General features: G+C 35.7%; 1 protein-coding gene across 5 annotated transcripts in view; it reads left to right on the forward strand.

The window, feature by feature from the left end:
- The window catches only part of MEF2A (myocyte enhancer factor 2A), a 164,821-nt gene that overhangs the window by 86,712 nt on the left and 58,653 nt on the right, over nucleotides 1-19,456 (forward strand). For all 5 annotated transcript variants that reach the window (XM_059912600.1, XM_059912597.1, XM_059912596.1 and 2 more), the window contains exon 4: nucleotides 984-1,187. In XM_059912600.1, coding sequence (XP_059768583.1) covers nucleotides 984-1,187 — 204 coding nt within the window. The remainder of the gene's footprint in view (nucleotides 1-983; nucleotides 1,188-19,456) is intronic.

Genomic DNA, 19,456 nt, shown 5'->3' on the forward strand with positions numbered 1-19,456 from the left:
AAATTGAGATTTTGGAGGTGATGTGATTATTGTTTATGGCAGAGTTAAGGTATGGCAGTAGGAGTGCTTGACATGTGGTGGTGGTTGATCATTTTGGAGGTTGGGAGATAAAGGAACTGAGAGGCTAAGGTATTTGCACTAATTTTTTACACAGATGCTGAAGTCACCAGAGATAAGAGCAGGATTAGAATGAGAAGTAGTTATGTGATACTTATCAGTGCATGAGGGAGAGGGAGAGTGACCAGGGGTCACCACAAGGAGAGTTTTTGGGTGGTATAAATTTCGTGGCTTGACCTTCAAAATATCTGGGGTTTTTAGAGAAGAAGAAAGGAAAATTAAGGAAAGAATGGGGAGCAAAAAGGACATATCTTCCAGACGCTTGAGTACAGGAGATGTAGTATTTAAAAACAAACTAATTAGTCTCTATTTGAGAGGGCTTCAGGTGACATGTTTCAGTTAGAGAAAGAAATATTCAAAGAAGAATTTGAGGACATTGGGGAATTTGCAGATCTAGACTGAATTTCAGTGGGTGCAGTAGAAGAGCTTGGGAAGGAGGAGAAATATAAATTAGATTAGTGGATGTACTTTGTTGTTTAGGGATTAAAGTCTGAGTAATGAATGGATTACTTGAGATGGGACTTGGTTTTCTAATGCCATTTTAAGCTGGATGATAAGGGGCCACTGATCAACTGTTTCCTTCTCTGGTTCTTTGCCCACTGCAGCAGAGTGGCAGCCAAGGATAAAGGAAGCCTCCTTAGGAGACTGCTCTATTAGAGCCCTTGGAGGTACAGGATATATGTAGGATTGTAGGCCTTTGGCAAACTGGGGAAGAAGACTCATGTGGAGTATGAAGCTAGGAACCTTTTTCAGCTTTGAAATCAGACTCAGTGTTAAAAGAGAACTCATCTTCAGGTAGCCTGTGTTCAAGTACTACTAATAACTTGTAATAAAAATATACTTTTTTTTTTTTTGGATTGGTCTAGGTCACTTTTACAAAGAGAAAGTTTGGATTAATGAAGAAAGCCTATGAACTTAGTGTGCTCTGTGACTGTGAAATAGCACTCATCATTTTCAACAGCTCTAACAAACTGTTTCAGTATGCCAGCACTGATATGGACAAAGTTCTTCTCAAGTATACAGAATATAATGAACCTCACGAAAGCAGAACCAACTCGGATATTGTTGAGGTAACATATATCTAGTAATGCCTGAATTGTAGATAATAATTAAATCTTGATTTAATAACTTTAACTGTCAGGTTGCTTTTTATATTCAAAATATAAATCGGTTATAGATATAGCTTTTCTCTGAATTGTTTCTTAGAAGGGTCTAATTATTGCTATATGATGACCCATTTATGTTATAAGCATATCCTAATCATTGAGAAAAAATAAACTAGGCTGTTGTACTGTATACATCAGTATAATCTAACATTTCATCTATGATTACTTATTTTGTATGAGTTTTTAAATTAATGTTATAAGAAACTGTATCACTTTGGACAGTATGAAGTTATAGTTTTAACATGTCTTAATTATTTCATTACCTCAGTGACTACCCACAACTTTAAACACTAATGAAATGGAAGGAAATGATGTAAATATTATCTCTATTTTGTTAATAGTGCTTTGGTTGTGGGGGGGAGGATTGCCTCATTATTTTTTTTAATCTGTTGCCCTTTGGTATCTCTCATAGTTCTACCAACCTAATTAAGTGAAAATAAAGAAAAAGAGTTTTTTAGAATGATTTCAATCTATTCAGAAAGTGTTTTAAGACAAAACCTTCAAAAAGGAGAACCAATATACTTTCCCCTTCAACTATTTTCTGTTGCAAAAATCTTATAAAAGATAACTTTCTATGTATATTTCTAATAGCATTTTTAATTAGCATTCTTATTTACTTTATCTTTTTTGTTTATACTTAGAGGTTTTGTTTTATTTTTGTTCGAAACGGATTTTTTTTTGCTGCTTGAAAAAACATATATGTTTACTTAGTTTCGTCATATTAGAAAACTGTTTCAATAAATTAGAGATTTCCTTGGTTAAAGTACTGAAATCATGGGAAATGATGCAGACCAAGCCATAAAAGAAGAAATGAAGTCCAAATTTAGATTTTGAGAAATTGAAATTAAGATAGAGAAATATACTTTATTTTATTGTGTAGGAATCTGATTTATTTGCCTCCACGGATTATGTTATAGTTCTGAAAATGCATTTTAAATTTCCCCTATATTTTTCTGCCTTAACTATTCCTTTTTAGACAGTAATTGATTGATTGTTACTGCAAAAAAAAAAAATTCTGCTACTTTTATTAGAAAAGTACTTATTTTTTAGCAATTAATTGTTTGAAATGAAAAGTAAAAGTGTAGTATAATTAGAGCTACGATTCCTCTGTTGCTTGATTTTCCCACCATTTTATTTGAGTGGCTCACTTCAGTGTTTATGAAGCTTTTGATCTTGCTTTTGTTGATCACGTCAGTTAAACTACATGGTTACATCTTTAGCCAAACCCCTTAGCGCAGCTGTGTTTTAATCAATTGTAAGTTATTTTATATCATTTAGCTTTTATGGTATATCTTATCACTTACGTGCCATATAAACTGCTTAGTAGACTCTTCCCTGGTTATGTATCATAATGCATTTTGAATCGTAATTTTGTAAATTAGGGGATCTTGGTTTGGGTAAGCTTCATAAAGAGACTTTGTAACGGGCTTTCCTTGAAATAGAAGGTATCCCTGGTGTTTAGTTTACAATGACATCTTATTTTAAAAACCTCTGTGTCTTATCAAAAGCTCCACTGCCTTAAGTCAAACAAAAAAATAGAGTTGACTTTAATAGTGTCAACAAAGAGATATTGAAGCTAGTTTCATTATAGAAGGCAATCACCTCCTTAACCCTAACTACTCTGCTCTTTCATTGCAGCAGTTGTTGTTCTTGGCCCCCGGAAGTTGAGGGTACTTCGCACAGCCTAAAGTTTACTTCCTTAGAGAATATGAAGAATATAGTGTGATTTAATCCTCACAGAATTTTCAGACTACCTCAGTCTTCATCTCTGTTGTGGTCAGCAGTCAAAGTGTAAGAGAGTAAATCCCAAACATTTTTTAGCACTCTCCTATATTATAGTTTGCTTTAGTATGAAGCAAATTGCCATCAATTGCCATTTTGATGTTTTATTTTTTTAATTGAATTTCTTAGATATAAATGAACATGAACCTTACCAATAGCTCTTTTTGAAGTTCTGAATTATATAAATACAAGACACATTATGTAAATACAAGACAGAAAACATTGGATTATAAGGGATTTAATTTGTTGTGGTAGGATAAAATAATAAGGCTTAATTCACCTTTCTTGTATGTTAATGTCTTACTGAGTTCATCTTCATTATAAGACAGTAGTGGTTACCCTTGTAAGATGGTCTTTATTCCACATGTAAAGGTGATGCAACTACATCCTCACTAGTAGTGCATACATACCTGAGTTCTTTTTATCAGTTGTGGTGATGGCTTTATGCTAATGCAGCTACCAAGATTGTTGTGAACCAAACTAAATTAACAGGGTAAGAGTAATGACAAATACTTGTATAAAGCTTCCTATGGGCCACTTTTTAAGTGCTTTACAAATATCTTATTTAAGGATATTTTTAGAATATCATTTTAAGTATTTTTTCCTTTTACGTATAGTTTCCTTTCAAACAGTTGTAGTAATTGGAAGCAAACTTGTTGATGTGTATTTGTTCATTTGACAAAAATATTTGAGGGATTTCTGTGTGCCAGGGACTCTGCAAAGTGATATTATTTAGGGATTTCTAATTCAAGCCACGAGACTTTTTTTTTTTCTCCTACCTACAGTTATGTAAAACATTGAGATACACTTTTACCAATGGAAGATTTTATATTAAACCTCTAACAAATTGGTTCCGAACTCTTGGGCCATCTCATGATGTACTCATTCGCTGAGTACATCAGCAATAAATGGAGGCATGAACAACTATAAGTGATCTACTTTAGAGTGTTTCCTTAATGCAATATGACCAACAGTGAAACTAACTGAAAATTTCACGAACAACTTTCATAAGGCCTCTAACCTGAATTCACCCATTTCCTGTTGCATATATGTTAGTCTTTAAAATTAGCAGGATTTTGCTTTCCCCCAGAACTAAAATACTCTTTGACAGAACCTTGAATATATTAAAATGGAGTCTTCTGTAGATGTATCAGTATTTCTATTCTACTGGATCCTACACACAGGCCCTTTTGGGATGTACTGTGGAGAGAAGAGGGATGGGTGCCCTGTACTGTTAACCACATCTGCATAGTCCATGGCATAAGGATGCACATGGTTTTGCCTGTGGAATTAGATCTAATATGTTTTCTGGGAGCACTATAGAATAAATATAATATAGTAAAAGTAAAAGTAGCTGGTATTTGAATATTGTGATAATAAACAGAGGAATACATGATGCTCACATTTATCCACAGGTATTTTTAACACATCTACAGAGTGGTGTTTTCTGTCTTTGCTTTTCCTTGTTTCATATTATTTATATTTTAAAACTAGTCTCTTAAAATTTTAATAAGTTTTAACATTTTAATCATAGTTGATAAGAATTTTTTCTGTATAGCTTTTTTTTTTTAATCAACAGCATTTACATATTTTAAATTGCATTTAGGTATTTTAAATTAAGGTCTGCAATGTCTTGGATGTATATATCTCCTGTGTTGAGAAAGCTAAGTACATGAAAATGGAAATTTACACATTGGTAAATTAGGAGATTGTCATTGGGGTAAACTTTGTAAGAGACTTCATAACTGGATTTCTTTGAAAGGGGAGTATCACTGCTGCAGTTAAAATGACATTTTATTTGAAAATGTTTGTGTACTGCTTTTCAGGAATATATTCGTTTCATTGTATCTTTTTATATTGGTAAGCATTGACACAAAGAAAGGTGGCAGATTTTTGTTTGGTCCTACAAAAGGTAGTAATTTAATTGAAATGTACAAAGAAAATGTTATAACCCCCAAATCTTCTTTTCAGTAAATTGATTTTAAAACTTGTGAACTGTATTATGCAATTTTATAAGAACATTAGATATGTCCTGGAGTATTAGAAACTAGAAATGAAAATCACCAATCTAATTAGTTGCCATTATTCATTCACTTTGAATTTATACTGAATAAAAGCCTAGAACCAATACAAGGGTTCTGCATCAAAATAAAAATTATGCTAAAGACATGAAGTGAGGATGTTAGCAGCCGCTACACAATATATGCCTGAGATTACTTTTGTATTTACTTTTCTTTCACTTTGCAATAATATTTGAAATATTAAATATTTCTGCTCATAATATATTTAAAATAGCATTATATATTTAAAATAGTGACTTGGTGGCATTGGACATTCAGTAAATAGCTTGTGTGGTGATTCAGATCATTGTGCTGTCATTTAAGGATGTAAATACAGGGGCCATGGCCAGTTATCTCTCTTACTAATATCTTGTGAACTGTTCCCAAATAGAGGTATTTTCTTCACCACAGGAATACTACAGTACTTAAATTATTATTATTTTTTCACTTGCATTATCTCATTTGATCTTCATATCCAAGTTAAGCTTTTTCAGAAGCAGAAATTGAGACTAGGGTTAAATGACTTGCCCAGAGTCATGTAGCCATTTAGTGGGAAAACTGGGATTAGAACCTAGGTCTTTAACATTATCCCCTCCCTTTGTTCCCCAGTTTACTGAATCCATTGGAGCTCTGGGACATTTCACCATAAATAGATAAGATTTTATACATATACCAGTAATGTATAACATATAGCAAACATGAATAAGTTTTCCTCAATAATGAACAGAAAATTAACGAAGTAATTGCAACAAGAATAATATACAACATTTATCAAGTACTTATTATGATCTGATACTCTTCCCAGGGCTTTTATTTATATTATCTTATTATATTATTGAATCCTTCTAATTATCCCCATTTTGTAGTTGAGGAAATTGAGGCACAGTGGTAAATGAAGATGATAATTTGCGTTCTAAAGGAAGAGAAAATCTGCTTTTTTGAGTCTTAATAGTTCTTCCCTGCTTTCAAATTACAAAGGAATTTGGAAATAATATCTCAAAGGAAGATAGGGAATCAATATAAGATGCATCTATCAATTACTAAATAAAAACAGCTGGTAGTAAAAGTGATCATGCCAGGAGTACATTATTTAAAATCAGTAGTTCTCAAAGTGTGGTGCCTTGACCAGCAGCATCAGGATCACCAGAGAACTTGTTAGAAATCTAAGTTCTTGGGCCCCACCTCAGACCTACAGAATCAGAAACTTCTGAGATGAGGCCTAAGCAATCTTGTATTAACTTGAAGTAACTTGTCCCAAGTGCAGTGAGACTAAAAGCTTCAAGTTAACATGCAATCTCTTGGCAGTGGTTATCCAGCTTTTAAAATATTTTTATCCCTAAGACTATCCTCTGAAATAATTTCAAGCAGTGAGCAAGCACAAATTGTAACTTTTAAGACCTTCTAAAGAACAATTCAAAGTAGTATGCTGATTTGGTGTGAATTGCAAACTAGGGAACACATTTTTAATGGGTGACCTTTCGTTCAATTCTATATGGTTATACGTGCTTCTTTGAGTCTATTTAGTGGGTCTGGTGGGGATGGGTGGAGAGATGGACTCCAGTTCCTCAGCTGAGCAAAAAAGAAAGATAAATGACTTTTGTCTCCTGAGATCATCTAGTTACAGAATTTGGAGGCATGATTATGTTTAGGTTTTCTGACAGTATTATTATGTCCTCAGAGAGCCTTTTTGAGCCAATCAGTTTTTTTCTCCCCATGTTACAGATGAGGAATGGAACAGACAGGGAGTGTTTAAGAGGCTTGCCTAATGTTTTACAGGGCTGCAGTGGAGCGGCAGGGAAAGGGAAAAAATAATGAAACATCTGAAGACAAGACAAAGCTTTCCTCCACCTCCAGCCCCCTGCCCTGCTCTTTTATTCCTAACAGAGCCTGAAGCAGCAGGATGGTGATTCACAGGGTGAGGCACGCAATCCTCATGGCCCTCCTCCTCTTCCCACATGTCCTACACCATCACCTCACACAGCAATCACCATAGCTCTTACAATTTCAGTTTTACTCTTTTCATTTTGCTATGTATTTGAATATTATTATTTATCATACAATTATTGGTTTTCATTTATGTGCTTTTTATAAGGAACTATGCATCTCTGCGTGTGATTTTTATTTTCTTGAGGTCAGGTTTTTCTCCATCAGAGATTGATGTTGCTGATATATAAACAGGAGTTCATTGGGAGAGTGGTCAGAGAAAACTTCCTCTAGAGGTGACACCATCACCTGAGTCCTTTAAAGGATAGGGTTGGAGAGAGAAAAAGGGTTAGAAGAAAGGTGTTGTAGGTCAGGGGGGACAGCTTATGTGGAAAGTAGGAAATGAGGTATAGCATACTTATTTTATGGAATTAAAATCAGCTATGAATAGCTGTAGTGTAGTGTGAAGAGTGGAGAGTGGAAACAGCTAAAACCTGAGAAGTAAACCAGATTCTGAAGAGACGTATAATACCCTTGACTTTCTCCTGAAGGTTTGGGTGCCTATTGAAAGAGCCTAATAGAATAGCTGCCTGCGGTTTTACTGACTCTCTTGCACTTCCCAAGCTGTAAATTCTGTTAGAATTGCATTGTAATTTTTTTGAAAGGGGCTGAAGAGTAGTGAAGAGAAAAGGGTAAAAGTATTGAATGTAATGCATTATTTCTTCATTTTTTAATTCATTGAACTGATATCATGTATGAGGCATTGTACTGGACACTGGGAATATGGTGGTGACTGGCCATATTTCTTCTGTTTTTCTAACAGGATTATGTGTGGCTATTTTATTATCTTACTTCAGAAGTCCCTTTGTTGGATACACTTCAGTATGGATTCAAGGCACTTAGAATCTGAAGATTTTGATGTTTACCACCAAATATTAACCATTCAGCATATAAATATTATATTACTATTAGAGCTAGAAGCTCATTTAGAGCAAAAGCTGTAGAGTACTCACCGTATTTAACAATGTTATGGGTATGCCTGAAAAGTGAGATATATCTATAGTCTAAGTTGTATTTCAGTTCTCTTATATAAAGGTAGCTAAGGCAGACATGGAGTATACATGCAGTATGCATATACATGCAGTGTACATATAGAAAAAAATAAACCAATATTCACATCATACACAAAATTTCTGTGGAATAGAGAGTTTGCATAGGGGAGTAATAAAGGTAAGGAAGAAACAGATTGGGTATAGTTGATGGAATGCCTTGAATACCAGGCTGTGACATTTGCTATTTGTCCTATAGGCATTGGGCAGCCGTTAGAAGTGTTTAAAAGTTTAGGAAGTCAAATAGTTGTTGTAAGAATACTCATCTGGCAGCAGATAATTAACATTTTAAAAGAAGTTTATACTTTTAAAAATAGACTGTTACCTCACCTCTTAATTATGGTAGCTTTTTAGTAATGTTGAGATTTGTATGATGAAGAATGCTATTCCACTTGGTTTGAATGGGGAAGAGGGATTAAAGTGGGGATTTAGGCTGTGTTCTAAAGTGTGTAATGTATTCACACATGACACTTTTTCTTAATTGAGCTATAAAAATTTTGAGTACATCATTTGTAGAAAAGGAAATGTTTAGAATTTGACCGTAATGTGAATATGGTCGAATATTATTTTATAAATAATCTGTACAATGTGATCTCCTTTAATACAGCAATTTAAAGTATTTTTACTTAAAATCACTTCATTATTATTTATCATGCAAAAATGACAGAATGACCAAAATTATTGTGAAAAGGAGTTTGTGTTATGAAAAGATTTGGAAACCTTGATCTAGTTCTGTACTTTATTTAATTGATAAGGAAGCTGGGGTCCAAACAAAGTAAAGAACTTGTCCAAGATCATACCAGTACATAATGACAAAACCAAGACTTAAATAATGTTCTCTTGAAAGTCTTGGGTCTATCTCAGCGGTCCCCAACCTTTTTGGCACCAGGGACCAGTTTTGTGGAAGATAGTTTTTCCACGGAGGCCGGTGTGGGGGATGGCTCAGGCGGTAATGCGAGCAATAGGGAGCAGCAGATGAAGCTTCACTCTCTTGCCTGCTGCTTACCTCCTGCTGTGCAGCCTGGTTCCTAACAGGCCATAGACTGGGTTGGGGAACGCTGGATCTCTTTGAAATACTGTAGATCCTTTAAGGCAAAGACTTTGAGAAAGAGCATTAGTATTCTTCCTGGTGGATTCCCACAGATCCAGCACATGGCTTAATAGTGACCTATAAAACTGAGCTAAAAGCAGTGTTACTCACTTCAGTGTTAATTCATTTATGATATTATTAAAAATCCATCAAATGTTACCCAAAGCTAATAAGGACAAAATCATAAAGTATCTTTAAGTGGAAATAAAGCTCAAGAATGAACAGGATGTGATTGTCTTCGCTCTGTAACACTGGAGACGATGCCTTTATTTCAGTATCTCCCCATCTTCCACATCTCCTCCCAGTATATATAACTTCCAACTTTTAGACAAGTAAACAGACTTTAAAAGAAAAAAGTACAAGTGCTTCTGGTGTAGTGCAGTTTATGCATTCCTGAAAATTTTTACAGACTGCAAAACCTATGCAACTTTGTGTTCTGAGCACCAACATAAACTAAAACTAATTAGTAATTGAGAAGATAGTTTGAACTGCTCAGTGAGGCACCTTAGCGTAGCTAGTGACTACAAGAGTTGGTATGATAAATTCACCAAATTAATTACTTGAATAGAAATGCTGGCAACACTTTAATTAGGATGGAGATAGTGGGTTTTAGGACAGTACAGATGGCAACGTAGCAATGAGCCATGGGGGGAGGGGGGGTTAGCATTAAAGTGGGCATGGGAACCTGCAACAAGGCTGGGAGTACTCCTCTGAAGCCCTCGTTTAAAATTTTCTTATAATACAGATAAATGTTCCTGCTGTCAGGAGGACATTCTCCTTTCCTCCTGAAGGTTGTGATGCTGTTCCCTCTTTCCTGGCTCCCCTTTCCTAGGAAAAATCACCAATGAACCAAAATGACTTCTTTATTATACTGACATCATTCTCTGTTTATCAGTTTCATATGAGCTAATTTGCATTCCAAAACATGTTTTATAGTAGAGCAGACTACTGTTTAATCATAGAAGGGTTTTTTCTTCCCTTCCTTCCTTCCTTCCTTCCTTCCTTCCTTCCTCCCTCCCTCCCTCCTTCCCTCCCTCCCTTCTGAGATAGTGTTTGTCAGCTTATGTTCATCTGAATAAACGGCTGCTATGTAAAAGAAAATTATTCAGAGATGGGAAGTTGTATTATCTTTCTAGTTTCCTTTGCAATATAAAGAAAGTTTTCATAGATTCTATTGGCTTTTGTTTCATATAGTTCTGTTCATTGTAATCTTTTTTTTTTTTAACATCTTTATTGTAGTATAATTGCTTTACAATGTTGTGTTAGTTTCTGCTGTATAACAAGGTGAACCAACTGTATGCATACGTATATCCCCTCCCTGTTGCGTCTCCCTCCCACCCTCCTTATCCCACCCCTCTAAGTGGTCCCAAAGCACCGAGCTGATCTCCCTGTGCTATGCAGCTGCGTCCCGCTAGCTATCTATTTTACATTTGGTAGTGTATATATATCAGTGTTACTCTCTCACTTTGTCCCAGCTTACCCTTCCCCCTCTCCGTGTCCTCAAGTCCATTCTCTACATCTATGTCTTTATTCCTCTCCTGCCCCTAGATTCATCAGAACCATTTTTTTTTAGATTCCATATATCTGTGTTAGCATACAGTGTTTGTTTTTCTCTTTCTGACTTACTCTATATGACAGACTCTAGGTCCATCCACCTCACTACAAATAACTCAATTTCATTTCTTTTTATGGCTGAGTAATATTCCTTGTAAAGATGTGCCACATCTTCTTTATCCATTCATCTGTCAATGGACAGTTAGGTTGCTTCCATGTCCTGGCTGTTGTAAATAGTGCTGCAGTGAACATTGTGGTACATGACTCTTTTTGAATTACAGTTTTCTCAGGGTATATTCCCAGTTGGTAATCTTAATATACCTGGATATAGGACTCAATAGGTACAAATTCCGATGTGATGATTATTCATAATGATAGTAATAAACATTTCCAAAGTTTTTAGTAAGCTGCATGAAGTACTTTCACACTACTTGGTATTTTTATAAATCATTGCCTCAGGTATCTTTCATTATGTGAAATTGAATGCTCAGTGAGGCAACTTTGTGTTGCTAGTGGCTACCACAGTGGGTATTATAGACATACCTGAGATTAACATTAACATTTTTTGTTCTTTTTATTGAAATATAATTCACAGACCATAAAATTCACCATTTTAAATTACACAGTGATTTTTAGAACATTCACAAGTTTGTACAACCATGAACGCTAATTCCAGAATATTTTCATCAATCCACAAAGAAACTTGGTATCCATTAGCATTCATTTCCCAGTTCCCCTACCCACCCCCCCACCATGGTGGCAGCCACTAATCTACTTTTTGTATCTATGGATTTGCCTGTTCTGAATATTTCGTATAAATGGAGTTATATAATACGTGGTCTTTTGTAACTGGTTTCTTTGATTTAGCATAATGTTTTCAAGGTTCATCCATATTGTGGCATGTATTAGTACTTCATTCCATGGTTAAATAATATTTCATTGTATAGATATACCACATTTTGCTTATCCATTCATCAGTTAGGAACATTGGGTTGTTTCACTTCTTGACTGTTGTGAAAATGTTACTGTGAAACTTGTGTACAAGTTTTTGTATGGACATATTTTCATTTCTCTTGGGTATCTCACCATGAGTGGAATTTGCTAGTAGCTCTTTGTTTCTTTTGGGGGAAGTTGATGGTGGAACTCTGGAAAATGTGGAATTCTTTTCAACATTTAACTTTAAAAAAAACAAAAAAAATCATCAAAAAACAACTTTACGGATGTCATTAAAAAACACTTGGCTCATCTTTTCCTAAAATTGTTGACTTTTTAAATTTCAGTAACGTTGGGCCAGATTATCTGGACCAATTCTTCAACTGAAGACAACTAAAAACGCTTGATGAGTTGTACAAAAACTTTGTTTTAGCATCAAAGAACTGTTAAGGAATATGCCAGGCCAAAATCTAAGAAAATGTTAGAACCTAAAAGGTAAAGAAGTGTTTAAAGCTCTCGCTACCCTGAATCATTTGCCCATCTGGATAAAACAGTTAAAAAACTAAGCTTCAGGTTTTGGTAGATTCAGAGGCAAGAGGACAGTTATTACTTCTAGGTTTCTGAGGCTAATAGATTGCTTCCCACATCAAGCTGGGACCTCAGGAAGAGGGAAGCTCACTGCCTTTTCCCTACTTGCAAAGGACTGCCAGGAGAATTCTTTTGTGCTGACCAGATAGGGCAAAGAGGAGAAAAAGAAAAGAAAGAAAGAGAACCTATTTCTGAGAGGTTGTAAAATAAGTACCAGCATTGTGCAGAATCACAAGCCAAAGGAATATAACACAAGAAGTCTGAGAAAAGTAGTGCCCCAGTTACCTCGATAAAGCAAATATATATCCTTTTTGAATAAATGCACCTTATTGTAGGCATCAAAAATCTTCAAATAACCTTTCAAGGCCATTGAGCATCTATCATACAGAGATGACCAAGCATAAAAGAAAACAAGGCACAATAAGCAAAATGCAGCAAGAAATAGCAGAAACTGATACCTAAATATTTCAGATACTGCTATTATTATACATAGATTATAAGCAATTTCACTTACTATGTTTTAATTTTTTAAAAGCTTGCAAATGTCTGTATGAAACAAGAAATTATAAAACAAGTGATATAGCAGACTTGAAAAGAATGAAATACTTCTGGAAATGAAAAAAATATAATGGCCAAAATTAAAATCTTAGTAGACATATTGCAAATATATTTAACCTAGCTGAAGAGGAAATTTGTGAACTGAAAGAAGAAATTATCTATAATGCAACACAAAGAGATGAAAAGGTGGAAAATACCAAGAGGTTGAGAGAAAAGGAGGATTGTTTAGAAATTCTAGCCTAAATTTAACTGGCATTCCTGGAGGGAAGAGAATGGGGCAGAGGCAATATTTGAAAAGATAATGACAGCATTTTCCAGGATTAATGACAGTCTATAGTCCTCAGATTTAAGAAGCCCATCAAATCCCAGGCAGAGTTAAAAACGCTTTTAATCTCTACATAGACATATTACAATGAAACTGCAGAAAACAAATGACAGAGAAAATTTTAAACACATTATCTTCAAAGGAGTGCTGACTGATTCTAAACAACAGCAAATGAAATCTGTAGTCAGTGAAATGATATCCTAAATGTGCTGGGAAAAAAGGAGTTGGAATCCAAGTTAGAATTCTATGTCCAGAGAAAAATATCTTCAGAAATGAGGGCAAGACACCAGTGTATCAGCTTTGCAACTAAAGCACCTCAGAATTTTGAAGAAAGGGTCAAAACCAAGTCAAGTCAGACTGCTGTGGTAAGAAAGCAGTCCTCATGCAAAGATCATATGACCTCTACAAGCTTCATGTGGACAGTGACCCATGTCTGGTGTTTTTTTTTTTAACCTCTTTATTGGAGTATAATTGCTTTACAATGCTGTGTTAGTTTTTGCTGTATAACAAAGTGAATCAGCTATATGTATGCATATATCCCCATATCTCCTCCCTCTTGCGCCTCCCGCCTACTCTCCCTATCCCACCCCTCTAGGTGGTCACAAAGCATGGAGCTGACATCCCTGTGCCATGCAGCTGCTTCCCATAGCTATCTGTTTTACATTTGGTAGTATATATATGTCAGTGCTACTCTCTCACTTCATCCCAGCTTACCCTTACCCCTCCACGTGTCCTCAAGTCCATTCTCTACGTCTGTGTCTTTATTCCTCTCCTGCCCCTAGATTCATCAGAACCATTTTTTTTAGATTCCATATATATGTGTTAGCATACGGTATTTGTTTTTCTCTTTCTGACTTCACTCTGTATAAGAGACTCTGGGTCCATTCACCTCACTACAAATAACTCAATTTCGTTTCATTTTATGGCTGAGTAATATTCCATTGTATATATGTGCCACATCTTCTTTATCCATTCATCTGTCATTGGACACTTAGGTGGGTACCATGTCCTGGCTATTGTAAATAGTGCTACAGTGAACATTGTGGTACATGTCTCTTTTTGAATTATGGTTTTCTCAGGGTATATGCCCAGTAGTGGTATTGCTGGGTAATATAGTAGTTCTACTTTTAGTTTTTTAAGGAACCTCCATACTGTTCTCCATAGTGGCTGTATCAACTTACATTCACACCATCAGTGTAAGAGGGTTCCCTTTTCTCCACACCCTCTCCAGCCTTTATTGTTCATAGATTTTTTGGTGATGGCCATTCTGACTGGTGTGAGGTGATACCTCATTGTGGTTTTGATTTTCATTTCTCTAATGATTAGTGATGTTGACCATCCTTTTCATGTGTTTGGCAATCTGTATATCTTCTTTGGAGAAACGTCTATTTATGTCTTCTGCCCATTTTTGGATTGGGTTGGGTTTTTTTTTTTGATATTGAGCTGCATGAGCTGCTTGTATATTTTGGAGATTAATCCTTTGTCAGTTGCTTCGTTTGCAAATATTTGCTCCCATTCTGAGGTTGTCATTTCGTCTTGTTTATGGTTTCCTTTGCTGTGCAAAAGCTTTTAAGTTTCTTTAGGTCCCATTTGTTTGTTTTTATTTCCATTTCTCTAGGAGGTGGGTCAAAAAGGATCTTGCTGTGATTTATGTCATAGAGTGCTCTACCTATGTTTTCCTCTAAGAGTTTTATAGTGTCTGGCCTTACATTAGGTCTTTAATCCATTTTGAGTTTGTTTTTGTGTATTAGGAAGTGTTCTAATTTCATTCTTTTACAAGTAGCTATCCAGTTTTCTCAGCACCACTTATTGAAGAGGCTGTCTTTTCTCCATTGCATATTCTTGCCTCCTTTATCAAAGATAAGATGACCATATGTGCATGGGTTTATCTCTGGGCTTTCTATCCTGTTCCATTGATCTATATTTCTGTTTTTGTGCCAGTACCATATTGTCTTGATTACTATAATAGCTTTGTAGTATAGTCTGAAGTCCGGGAGCCTGATTCCTCCAGCTCCGTTTTTCTTTCTGAAGATTGCTTTGACTATTCACGGTCTTTTGTGTTTCCATACAGATTGTGAAATTTTTTGTTCTAGTTCTGAGAAAAATGCCATTGGTGGTTTGATAGGGATTGCACTGAATCTGTAGATTGCTTTGGGTAGTATAGTCATTTTCACACTGTTGATTCTTCCAATCCAAGAACATGGTATCTCTCTCCATCTGTTTGTATCATCATTAATTTCTTTCATCAGTGTCTTATAGTTTTCTGCATACAGGCCTTTTGTCTCCTTAGGTAGGTTTATTCCTAGATATTTTATTCTTTTTGTTGCACTGGTAAATGGGAGTGTTTCCTTAGTTTGTCTTTCAGATTTTTCATCATTAGTGTATAGGAATGCAAGAGATTTCTGTGCATTAATTTTGTATCCTGCTACTTTACCAAATTCATTGATTAGCTCTAGTAGTTTTCTGGTAGCATCTTTAGGATTCTGTATGTATAGTATCATGTCACCTGCAAACAGTGACAGCTTTACTTCTTCTTTTCCGATTTGGATTCCTTTTATTTCTTTTTCTTCTCTGATTGCTGTGGCGAAAACTTCCAAAACTATGTTGAATAATAGTGGTGAGAGTGGGCAACCTTGTCTTGTTCCTGATCTTAGAAGAAATGGTTTCAGTTTTTCACCATTGAGAACGATGTTGGCTGTGGGTTTGTCATATATGGCCTTTATTATGTTGAGGTAGGTTCCCTCTATGCCTACTTTCTGGAGAGTTTTTATCGTAAATGGGTGTTGAATTTTGTGGAAAGCTTTTCCTGCATCTACTGAGATTCTCATATGGTTTTTCCTTCAATTTGTTAATATGGTGTATCACACTGATTTGTGTATATCGAAGAATCCTTGCATTCCTGGGATAAACCCGACTTGATCATGGTGTATGGTCCTTTTAATGTGCTGTTGGATTCTGTCTGCTAGTATTTTGTTGCGTATTATTGCATCTATGGTCATCAGTGATATTGGCCTGTAGTTTTCTTTTTTTGTGACATCTTTGTTTTTGGTATCAGGGTGATGGTGCCTCGTAGAATGAGTTTGGGAACGTTCCTCCCTCTGTCCTATTTTGGAAGAGTTTGAGAAGGATAGGTGTTAGCTCTTCTCTAAATGTTTGATAGCTCTTCTCTAAATGTTTGATAGAATTCACCTGTGCCGCCATCTGGTCCTGGCCTTTTGTTTGTTGGAAGATTTTTAATCACACTTTCAATTTCAGTGCTTGTGATTGGTCTGTTCATATTTTCTGTTTCTTCCTGTTTCAGTCTTGGAAGGTTGTGCTTTTCTAAGAATTTGTCCATTTCTTCCAGGTTCTCCATTTTATTGGCGTATAGTTGCTTGTAGTAATCTCTCATGATCCTTTGTATTTCTACAGTGTCAGTTGTTACTTCTCCTTTTTCATTTCTATTTCTATTGATTTGAGTCTTCTCCCTTTTTTTCTTGATGAGTCTGGCTAATAGTTTATCAATTTTGTTTATCTTCTCAAATAACCAGCTTTTAGTTTTATGGATCTTTGCTATTGTTTCCTTCATTTCTTTTTCATTTATTTCTGATCTGATCTTTATGATTTCTTTCCTTCTCCTAACTTTGGGGGTTTTTTGTTCTTCTTTCTCTAATTACTTTAGGTGTAAGGTTAGGTCGTTTATTTGAGATTTTTCTTGTTTCTTGAGGTAGGATTGTATTGCTGTAAACTTCCCTCTTAGAACCGCTTTCGCTGCATCCCATAGGTTTTGGGTCATAGTGTTTTCATCGTCATTTGTTTGTAGATATTTTTTGATTTCCTCTTTGATTTCTTCAGTGATCTCTTGGTTATTTAGTAGCATATTGTTTAACCTCCATGTGTTTGTATTTTTTACAGTTTTTTTTCCTGTAATTGATATCTAGTCTCATAGCGTTGTGGTCAGAAAAGATGCTTGATACGATTTCAATTTTCTTAAATTTACCGAGGCTTGATTTGTGACCCAAGATATGATCTATGCTGGAGAATGTTCCATGAGCACTTGTGAAGAAATTGTATTCTGTTATTTTTGGATGGAATGTCCTATAAATATCAATTAAGTCCATCTTGTCTAATGTGTCATTTAAAGCTTGTGTTTCCTTATTTATTTTCTGTTTGGTTGATCTGTCCATTGGTGAAAGTCAGGTGTTAAAGTCCCCTAGTATTATTGTTTTACTGTCGATTTCCCCTTTTATGGCTGTTAGCATTTGCCTTCTGTATTGAGGTGCTCCTATGTTGGGTGCATAACTATTTACCATTGCTATATCTTCTTCTTGGATTGATCCCTTGATCATTATGTAGTGTCCTTCTTTGTCTCTTGTAATAGTCTTTATTTTAAAGTCTATTTTGTCTAATATGAGAATTGCTACTCCAGCTTTCTTTTGATTTCCATTTGCATGGAATTTCTTTTTCCATCCCCTCACTTTCAGTCTGTATGTGTCCCTAGGTCTGAAGTGGGTCTCTTGTAGACAGCATATATATGGGTCTTGTTTTTGTATCCATTCAGCCAGTCTATGTCTTTTGGTTGGAGCATTTAATCCATTTACATTTAAGGTAATTATCGATATATATGTTCCTATTACCATTTTCTTAATTGTTTTGGGTTTGTTATTGTAGGTCTTTTCCTTCTCTTGTGTTTCCTGCCTAGAGAAGTTCCTTTAGCATTTGTTGTAAAGGTGGTTTGGTGGTGCTGAATTCTCTTAACTTTTTGCTTGTCTGTAAAGGTTTTAATTTCTCCATCGAATCTGAAAGAGATGCTTGCTAGGTAGAGTAATCTTGGTTGTAGCTTTTTCCCTTTCATCACTTTAAGTATATCATGCCACTGCCTTCTGGCTTGCAGAGTTTCTGCTGAAAGATCAGCTGTTAACCTTATGGGAATTCCCTTGTATGTTATTTGTTGCTTTTCCCTTGCTGGTTTTAATATATTTTCTTTGTATTTAATTTTTGATAGTTTGATTAATATGTGTCTTGGCGTGTTTCTCCTTGGATTTATCCTGATGGGATTCTCTGCCCTTCCTGGACTTGATTTCCTATTTGCTTTCCCATGTTAGGGAAGTTTTCAACTATAATCTCTTCAAATATTTTCTCAGACCCTTTCTTTTTCTCTTGTTCTTCTGGGACCCCTATAAATCGAATATTGGTGCATTTAATGTGGTCCCAGAGGTCTCAGACTGTCCTCAATTCTTTTCATTCTTTTTTCTTTATTCTGCTCTGCAGTAGTAGTTTCCACTATTTTATCTTCCAGGTCACTTATCTATTCTTCTGCCTCAGATATTCTGCTGTTGATTCCTTCTAGAGAATTTTTAATTTCATTTTTTATGCTGTTCATCATTGTGCTCTTTAGTTCTTCTAGGTCGTTGTTAAATGTTTCTTGTATTTTCTTCATTCTATTTCCAAGAGATTGGATCATCTTTACTATCATTATTCTGAATTCTTTTTCATGTAGACTGCCTGTTTCCTCTTCATTTGTTTGGTCTGGTGGGTGTTTACCTTGCTCCTTCATGTGCTGCATATTTCTCTGTCTTCTCTCTTTGTTTAACTTACTTTGTTTGGGGTCTCCTTTTCACAGGCTGCAGGTTCATAGTTCCCGTTGTTTTTGGTGTCTGCCTCCAGTGGTGAGGTTGGTTCAGTGGCTTGTGAAGGCTTCCTGGTGGAGGGGACTGGTGCCTGTGTTCTGGTGGGTGGGGCTGGATCTTGTCTTTCTGGTGGGCAGGGCTGCATCCGGTGGTGTGTTTCAGGGTGTCTGTGAAGTTAGTATGATTTTACGCAGCCTCTCTGCTAATGGGTAGTGTTGTGTTCCTGTCTTGCTAGTTGTTTGGCATGGGGCGCCCAGTACTGGATCTTGCTCGCCATTGGGTGGAGCTGGGTCTTAGTGTTGAGACGGAGATCTCTGGGAGAGCTCTCAGCGATTGATATTATGTGTGGCTGGGAGGTGTCTGGTGGTCCAGTGTCCTGGATTTGGCTCTCCCATCTTAGAGGTTCAGGCCTGACACTCAGCCAGAGCACTAGGACCCTGTTAGCTACACGCCTCAGAAGAAAAGGAAGAAGAAAAAGGAAAGAAAAAGTAAAATTTTAAAAAATATAGAAAAAATAAAAATAATAAAATAAAAAAATAAATTTTAAAACATTAAAAAAAAGAAGAGAGCAACTAAACCAGTAAACAAATCCACCAATGATAACAAGCACTAAAAACTAAACTACGATAAACATAAAAATCA

Source organism: Balaenoptera ricei, chromosome 2, assembly GCF_028023285.1.
Source record: "Balaenoptera ricei isolate mBalRic1 chromosome 2, mBalRic1.hap2, whole genome shotgun sequence".
Lineage (NCBI taxonomy): Eukaryota > Metazoa > Chordata > Mammalia > Artiodactyla > Balaenopteridae > Balaenoptera > Balaenoptera ricei.